The sequence below is a fragment of the Podarcis liolepis genome (genome assembly GCF_965112155.1).
Source record: "Podarcis liolepis genome assembly, chromosome: 3".
Lineage (NCBI taxonomy): Eukaryota > Metazoa > Chordata > Lepidosauria > Squamata > Lacertidae > Podarcis > Podarcis liolepis.
In genome coordinates, this window is record NC_139557.1 from 98,529,693 (window position 1) to 98,537,911 (window position 8,219).

At 46.8% G+C, this 8,219-nt stretch overlaps 1 protein-coding gene across 2 annotated transcripts in view; it reads left to right on the forward strand.

The window, feature by feature from the left end:
- The window catches only part of PACC1 (proton activated chloride channel 1), a 71,192-nt gene extending 63,200 nt beyond the window's left edge, over positions 1 to 7,992 (forward strand). For both annotated transcript variants that reach the window (XM_083494732.1, XM_083494731.1), the window contains 3 exons: positions 2,901 to 3,045; positions 5,213 to 5,317; positions 6,851 to 7,992. In XM_083494732.1, the coding sequence (XP_083350858.1) occupies positions 2,901 to 3,045; positions 5,213 to 5,317; positions 6,851 to 7,012 (412 nt within the window). In that variant the 3' untranslated portion in view covers positions 7,013 to 7,992. The remainder of the gene's footprint in view (positions 1 to 2,900; positions 3,046 to 5,212; positions 5,318 to 6,850) is intronic.
- The last annotated feature ends 227 nt before the right edge of the window (positions 7,993 to 8,219 follow it).

Consider the following 8,219-nt stretch of genomic DNA (forward strand, 5'->3'; position numbering starts at 1 on the left):
AATGATTTCGGTACAGTGGTACCTCGGGTTACATATGCTTCAGGTTACAGACTCTGCTAACCCAGAAATATTACCTTGGGTTAAGAACTTTGCTTCAGGATGCGAACAGAAATTATGCTCTGGAGGTGCGGCAGCAGCAGGAGGCCCCATTAGCTAAAGTGGTGCTTCAGGTTAAGAACAGTTTCAGGTTAAGAACTGACCTCCAGAACGAATTAAGTTCTTCACCCGAGGTACCACTGCATTTCATTTATATCCTGTCTCTCTTCTCCAAGGAGCACAAAGTGGCAGTGCATGCTTTCTCCTGGCTACTTTATTCTCACAACAACCCTATGAGGTAGGTTTTATGCCGAGAGAAAGGTGACTATCTCAAGGTCATCCAGTGAGCTTCAGTGGTCCTCCAGGTCCTAGTCCAGTCCTCTAACCACCACACCACACTGCCTCTCATACAAAACTGTGTTAAATATCATGTTAAATTGTTCTGAAACAGCCGGCATGATCTCATTCTCACATGAGCTGCATAAGAAATCCTGTTGAATTTATAGTCTTCTGGTAATGGTCTCTGCTATATTGCAACTCCCCTTTGCCAGTGCAATTCCCCAGGGTGCATCAAGATTCCTTCCTTTTAAAAAACCATCCTGTTAAAAAACTGTTGACTCCAGGTTCCTACAGGCCTTGGGAGAAGAGATTTACAGTGTGTGTGTCCCTCCTAACCCCCATGTCCAGACAAGAGATCTGCCATTGTGTTTCTTCCTGGGCACCTTTGCAGGGGCTGATGCTGAGTCTGTGCACAAGGTGCTGTTAAGGAGGAGGTTGCCACAGCTTATAGCTAGGGCTTCCTACAGCAGGGGTCAGCAAGGCTTACCGGGCATGGCTCGGATCACTCCCGCAGAGATCCTCCATGGGCCGGACTGGTGCAGAGCGACGCCGGAAATCACGTCTGTGCGTGCCGCGGTGCCGGAAATCGCTTCTGCACATGCGCGGATGCCAAAATTTGCACCTGCGCAGAAGCATTTTTCGGCGTCTGGACATGCACAGATGCAATTTCCAGTGTCTGGGCATGCGCAGAAGCGATTTCCAGAGCCGCGGAAGAGAGTCCCCGCACCACGCTGTGCCGGTTTAGTGCAGCACGAGTGGGTGGCTCAGTTCGGGGGCGGCTCCTGGGCCGGTTAAACGGCCTCCGTGGGCTGCTTCCGGCCCACAGGCTTTAGGTTGCCAACCCCTTCCCTACAGCTTCTACAGCATCCAGCCCAAGGAGATTCGTGTGGCAGTAAAGGCAGCAAGGACTCTGCTGCCGTTGCTATTTATGAAATATGAGCCTCATGCTGTCGGTGACTATGCAGTGGATTATTACCGAGCTGTGGAAAATATATATATGTATCTGTCAGAATGGCTCTTCGTGCGAGTTAGGGTAAATGCCTTGGAAGAACACAGACTGGAAAATCGATTTCAGATGTCATGGAAGAGTTGAATGCCGCAACTCTCATCCCCCTGCTGTTGGTGTGCCCATTTCATTTGTCTGCAAATGTATTTCCAGAGGCTGTTGTAGTTGACTTTCCATACAGGGGCTGGAATCTAGAGGGAACTCGCGCCTCGTTGGTAGAGGGGAAGGATGCTGAAGGTCATCTGGGACAACTCTCTGCTCAGTGCAGCATCCCTGACAGATGGTTGCCCAGCCTCTGCTACAGTACCTCCAGTGAAGGAGAGCCCAGCATCTCCATCTTTTTCATGTTTTGTACCTACGCGCTTCCAAATTTCAGGTGCTCTAGGCCTGGCTGTGGTTATGTAGCCACCAAGGGAAGCCACTCTGCACGTGTTTCAAGGCATTCTCATTGTGAAATCACATCTCACAGCTGCTAGAGACAAGCCTTCAAAATGTGCCTTTTCAGTTTTATCTGACAAGAAAGTGGTCACTGTAGAATTCCGCTTAAGTGAATTCAAGACTCAAAGAGCGTGTTAGCTAAAAGACTAAGCTACAAGTCACGAAGTATCCAGATCTGCCTTCTGCGTGAACTCACCGCCTTAGGCAGACTCAGTTTCTCATTCCCACATCTGCAGTATTGGGATAATAGCACTGCCCTACCTTAGGAGGGCTGTTGGGGATGCAGGTGGCGCTGTGGTCTAAACCACTGAGCCTCTTGGGCTTGCCAATCAGAAGGTCAGTGGTTCAAATCCTCGAGAAGGGCTTAGCTCCCGTTGCTCTATCCCAGCTCCTGTCAACCTAGCAGTTCAAAAGCATACCAGCACAAGCGGGAAGGTAAATACAGTTTCCGTGCACTCTGGTTTCCATTACGGTGTTCCATTGTGCCAGAAGCAGTTTAGCCATGCTGGCCACATGACCCGGAAAGCTGTCTGCAGACAAACGCCGGCCTAAAAGCAAGATGAGCTCTGCAACCCCATAGTCACCTTTGACTGGACTTTGACTCCGTGGGTCCTTCACCTTTTTTACCTAGGAGGGGTATTGTAAGGATAATACGCACCCCAACGCACAAAAGGGCTTAATAAATGTTAAGTACAACGGTACCTCTGGTTAAGTACTTAATTCGTTCCGGAGGTCCGTACTTAACCTGAAACTGTTCTTAACCTGAAGCACCACTTTAGCTAATGGGGCCTCCTGCTGCTGCTGCACCGCCAGAGCCCAATTTCTGTTCTTATCCTGAACTAAAGTTCTTAACCTGAAGCACTATTTCTGGGTTCGCGGAATCTGTAACCTGAAGCATATGTAACCTGAAGCGTATGTAACTCGAGGTACCACTGTATAGTTAATTAGGGGGTCTTGTAGCAAAACCGGTAACCAACGCCTATAAAGCCACTTGCTAAATTTCCACACCACCAAGGTCCTTACACAGAACGTGTCAGCTTCTTTTTGTTTCCCAAACTAACACTACCTCCTTCTACCGCAGTCCAAACAAGCCAGACTTTATGAAGGCCTGCGAGAGTTCCTACTCCAGCTGGAAGTTTTCCAGTGGTTTCCGAACCTGGGTCAAAATGTCTCTGGTGAAAACGAAAGAAGAAGATGGCCGGGAGACGGTTGAATTCAGGCAGGAGGTAAGGAGGCAGCAAAGCACAGCTTTCGTTGCTGGGGGTGGGGTGTTCACACCACGCAGGTTCTTGATTCCGCAAGCGCTTTCTGCAAGATGTAGTGCCACCTTGTTCTCCTTCTGCTCCCATAAGGGACACGGTGCCAGAGACTAATCGGAGTGACAGAGGATAGAGCTCAGCATTTGTGCTTTAGTGACTCTTCATCCTGCACGTTCTCTGTCCTTCTCTTGCACCTCCCACTTCCCAGAGTGTCAAGAAGTTCATGGGCAGCACTTGAGAGAGCAGGTTTTCCTTTTGGATGATCGTGAGCTCCGGAGATTCCTGGTGCTTTTGTAAGAAATCCAAAATCCACAGCCAGGCAAGGATGAGGACTGACCAAGTGATCAGAAAATAGCAAGCAGGCTTCACCTAAAACTTTTCCTCGGGAAGGATGTTAACCCAAAGCAAGGAGACGGGGAGTAGCAATGGAAGGAGAGACAAAAAGCCAGACTGAGTGCTGTTGCCACAAGCTGTGCATTGCAGATTGGTTGAATATAAATAGAGCAGATTGGAAGCAAGCAGGTATTGAACACAAGAAGCACACCTATCAGATACTAAGAGCAAATGTTGCACAGAACTCTTGTTTAAATATCTTGACTCTCTCTCTCTTTAAATTCAACCTGCAACTGTTCCCTCTTTGCTCCCTCTGCTTGCTGAAGGCTGTGATGTTTCACAAAGATCAAAGAGAGATTCTCAGCCTTTAGGGAAGGTTAGTCTCTCTTGTTGAGCACCTGCCCACCCTTCCAGTTTAGCAAGGGCAAAGCGACTGGGCATAGCTCCTCTCTCCCTCACCACCCGCCACCCCTCAGCTCCTTTGCACTCAGTGCATTTCCACCAGTGTCTTTGCATTAAGTAATGTGTCTGTGAAAAAATGGATGCAGCAGTTCTTGGGTCTCTCTTGCAAACCAGAGTCGAAGGCATCCTGAGTGTAGCCAGGGAGCAGCACATGACAGCAGGCAGGAGTCTTGAGAGTCTTCAGTGATAATCGGTGTTTGGCTTTTGTTTCTCAACAAACTGTGTGCATGAGTGTGTTATCTCCTTGGGTGGGGAGGACGGCTGCCCTTGGTCTCCAGGTTGTGGACTTCACTCTGCCCTTAAGAGATTCACCTCTCTCTTTCGTAGATGGTCTTACGGCACCAGCTCAAGACCTTGTGTTTTCTTCCATTAGATTGCATGGCTCCCCCTTTTGTGCTCTGCTGTTGTTTTCCTTTACTCTGTGGTTTGAGCGCATTTTCCCCAGGAGAGGGGTGGTGCAGGTATCGTTTTTATAAGACTTGGGTCACCTTAAGCGCCCATATTGGAGTAGAAAAGGTAGGGTAACAAAATCCCAAAAGTGAATAGTTACAAGAGGCGGCCATGAATGCCAGGGAACAGTTTCCTTTGTGAGCCGAATGAATCTGTTTTTTAGAATTCCCCACATGCTTCTGTCTTGAATCTGCAGCATGTTTGGAAAAAGCTACTTGTCCCTTGGAAGAACGTGATAAAATCAGCACCCCCAATTTCTTACAAAGTACAGTGGTACCTCTGGTTAAGAACTTAATTCGTTCTGGAGGGGAGGTCCGTTCTTAACCTGAGGTACCACTTTAGCTGATGGGGCCTCCCACTGCTGCCACGCTGCCACCACACAATTTCAGTTCTCATCCTGAAGCAAAGTTCTTAACCCGAGGCACTATTTCTGGGTTAGCAGAGTCTGTAACCTGAAGCATCTGTAACCCGAGGTACCACTGAACATGACAAGAGGCAGAGGATGCTAGAAGATAAAGCTATCAATGGCTATCAGTCATAATGGCTATGTTCCACCTTGCAAGCTTCCCATAGGCCTCTGCGGATGATGGGTGGTATACAAACTTAGTAAGTCACCATCACCATCATCATCTGGTTGGCCATTGTGAGAAAAGGATGCTGGGCTACATGGACCATTAGCCTGACCCAGCAGTGTTCTTCAGTGGCAACTTCAGAGTGTGGTTTTGTTCACTGAAGTCTAGCCTCAAAATGGCCCATCAGTTTGCTATCCTTTGTCTTCTTGATGTTCAGCTTTTGGATTTCTAGCCCTTTAAACTGGGAATATGTATTCTGGAGCGGATTATATGACACACTAACGGCAAGACTCTTTCCCCCCTTGCCCTGTCGCCAGATCAGTGTGGTGAACTACATTGAACGAAGAGCAAAAGCAAGTGGTGACCAACTCTTCTTTGTTGTATTCGAATGGAAAGACCCTTTTATTCAGGAAGTTCAAGATGTGAGTAAACTAGATGCAAGGCTTCTGGCTTGTTTCTCTTAAAAAGCCAAACAGAAATGTCCACAACAATTGGAAATTGAGTAGATGGCTTTAATTGGGGTTGTTTAAAGAATGTGTGACCGGGAAGGTGGGAAGCTGTATGGACTAGTCCCGTTCCCATGACAATGTGTGCCATAGCCATCCCTCTCTTCTGCTGTCCAAAACTTGACAGGCATGGGAAGGGGCTGTATGGGAGAGAAAGCATGGTGTAATGGTTAAAGTGTCAGACTAGGATCTGGGAGACCTGGGTTCGAATTCCCACTGAGCCAGGAAGCTCATTGTGTGACCTTGGGCCAGTCACTGCTTCTCATCCTAATCTACCTCTTAGGGTTGTTCATAGAATTGTAGAGTTGGAAGAGACCGCAAGGGTCGTCCAGTCTAACCTCCTGCCCTGCAGGGATCTTTTTCCCAATGGGTGGCTCAAACTCATGATCTTGAGATTAAGAGCATCATGCTCTATCCTAACTTGGTGACTCTCAGCTGAGGCTATATCATGGAAGAGGATTGCATTTGAGGCAAAATGTGAATGCTCACTACTCACTGCTACCTGCACATTCCAAAAAAAGGTTAGGATAACTTTTCCTTGACGCTAAATGTTATGTATGTGCAAGTAAGGTCTTCGCTGTTTTCAATATGGAAGGACCACTGAAATGTGCCACCTTGAACTCCTGGCATGGGGTATAAATACAGATGTGCCCATGTATGTGTGTAGTTCTCCACACAAGCAGGAGCCCCTAGACCAATTAGTAGCCCCCCCCAATGTGAAGCATATATCTAATTGCATACAGCAGTGGTAAGTATATGGATCTTCTGCACATGGCATGGGAGAAGAATGACCATTGGCATTGGGAGTTGGATTAGCCCACACACCTCCATGACCCGCTTTGTGTGTTCCATCAACACACGGGAGGAAGAAAGTAGGCTCTGTTTCATCTCCAGAAGCGCCCACACTTGGCTTTGGCTTAGCTTGATGTGCAAACTAGACCTGTATGTAGGTTCCTGCCTCAAGCATTGATGGTGAAGGGACATCAGACAGCAGGCTTGGAAAGACTGCTTGGAAAATGTTCTTCAGAGAAACAGCTTTTGCCTCCAGTATTAAGAGGCAGTGTGGCTCTGAATACCAGTTACTGGGGAACAAGAACAAGAGAGGGCTACGAAACACAGTGGCAACCGGATGCTGGATCAGATAGGTCTTTGATCTGATCTGATCAGCGGGGCTGTTACATTCCTAAGAGGGCAGTTTCTTCCCAGCCCCTGGACATGTAGGATTGTGCATGGAGGAAAATGGTGTTGGAGTGCAACTTTTATCCCTCAGGTGGCTGGGATGCGGTGGGGGAGGCTGAAGCTATGAAGAGCCTTCACTTACAGTAACTACAAATCAAAATATTAGTTAAAAAACCTGCAATGAAGGTCAAAAAAATATAGCCGAGGAAGAAAACCTGCACTGTAAACTTAGGTCTTTCTCAACCATAGCTTTTCTTTCTCTTTCAATAGATTGTCACTGCAAATGCTTGGAACATGATTGCAATTCTATGCGGCATTTTCTTGGCTTTGTTCAAAGCAGCCGATTTTGCCAAACTCAGTGTGAAGTGGATGATAAAAATCCGGAAGCGGCACCTTCAGAGAAGAACTCAAGCCTTGAACCACATAAGCTGAGAACTGAGCGCTACTGAGTTTTCTGTTACACTGGGGAACACAGGTGGCCTGAGACTAAACTAGCCTTCAGGTACCTTGGACAGAAAAGCTGCAATGGCAGGAGGACGACTTGCTTAACTGGAGTACAATACACTGGACACTTGGAAGTTTCAGAAAACTGAATAAGAAGCTCCTTCTAAATCCATGCTCTTTTCTAGAAACCTGAGCTCCTTTGACTAAGCTCTGAACTTCTAGGAAGATTCCCAAAACTATATTTAACCCTATTTTAACAGAACTCACAAGAAGGACAGGGCCCTTAAGTTTGCAGGGAAACATAACTGGCCTCTTTTAAACACATTTCTGCCTATGTTAAAATGGGATGTCTGCTTCAGAGTTAAGATTAGTAAATCATGTTGCACGCCCAAGGCAGTGTTTTTGTCTCTTGGGTCTTTAGTTAATATCTCAGGGGAAAAGACTCCAGCTTTCAGGGCCTACAGCACTTCTGGTTTAAGATATGCTGTCAGTCAGTGGGTGGTACTGTGCTAGAGGAACGATTATCTGATTGAATCTTAAGGCAGAGAAATCTCCCAAGCATTGCTCTAGCAGAGAGGCACACCTCAAAGGATGAAAGTATATTACTAGTAAAATTCTGGGCACTAGTTGTGTATTGGATCAGTGTTAATCTCTTAACTGACTCACACCCAAGTGATGGAAATTAGCATGGTCAACAGTGGCTGACTATATGGTATTAATAGCAGTTTCAGCCTTCGGCATTCCCTCCTGAAGGAGTATGAACTCCACAGTGCCTGTCTCTAATCCACATTCAACTTGCAGTTGCTTCAGGAGGATAAATATGACTAGATTGGCTTTCACTGAAGTTAGCATTGAAAGGGGCTCTCACCGCAAAACAGAAGCACTGGAATTTTATCAAGCTTTCCTATTGGACTAAAATGTATTTGTGTTCTGAAGATTTTTCAGTAAAATTACATCTGTCTCCTACACTTACCTTTTCAAACTATTCTTGTTGGTCCATTAGGCAAGGCCCTCCAACTTTCAGACCCCTTGTCTTGCCTGCGTGAGAACAGGGTACAATTCTGCTGTGTGATAGTAATGAGAGTTGTGCAGCTGCAGAAGCAAAACTGCACACTGAAAAGCTAGTCAATATTGGACTAACATCTTGCCTTCATTGGTTCTACAACAACATGAGCAGAACCTAGCCAGTTAGTCA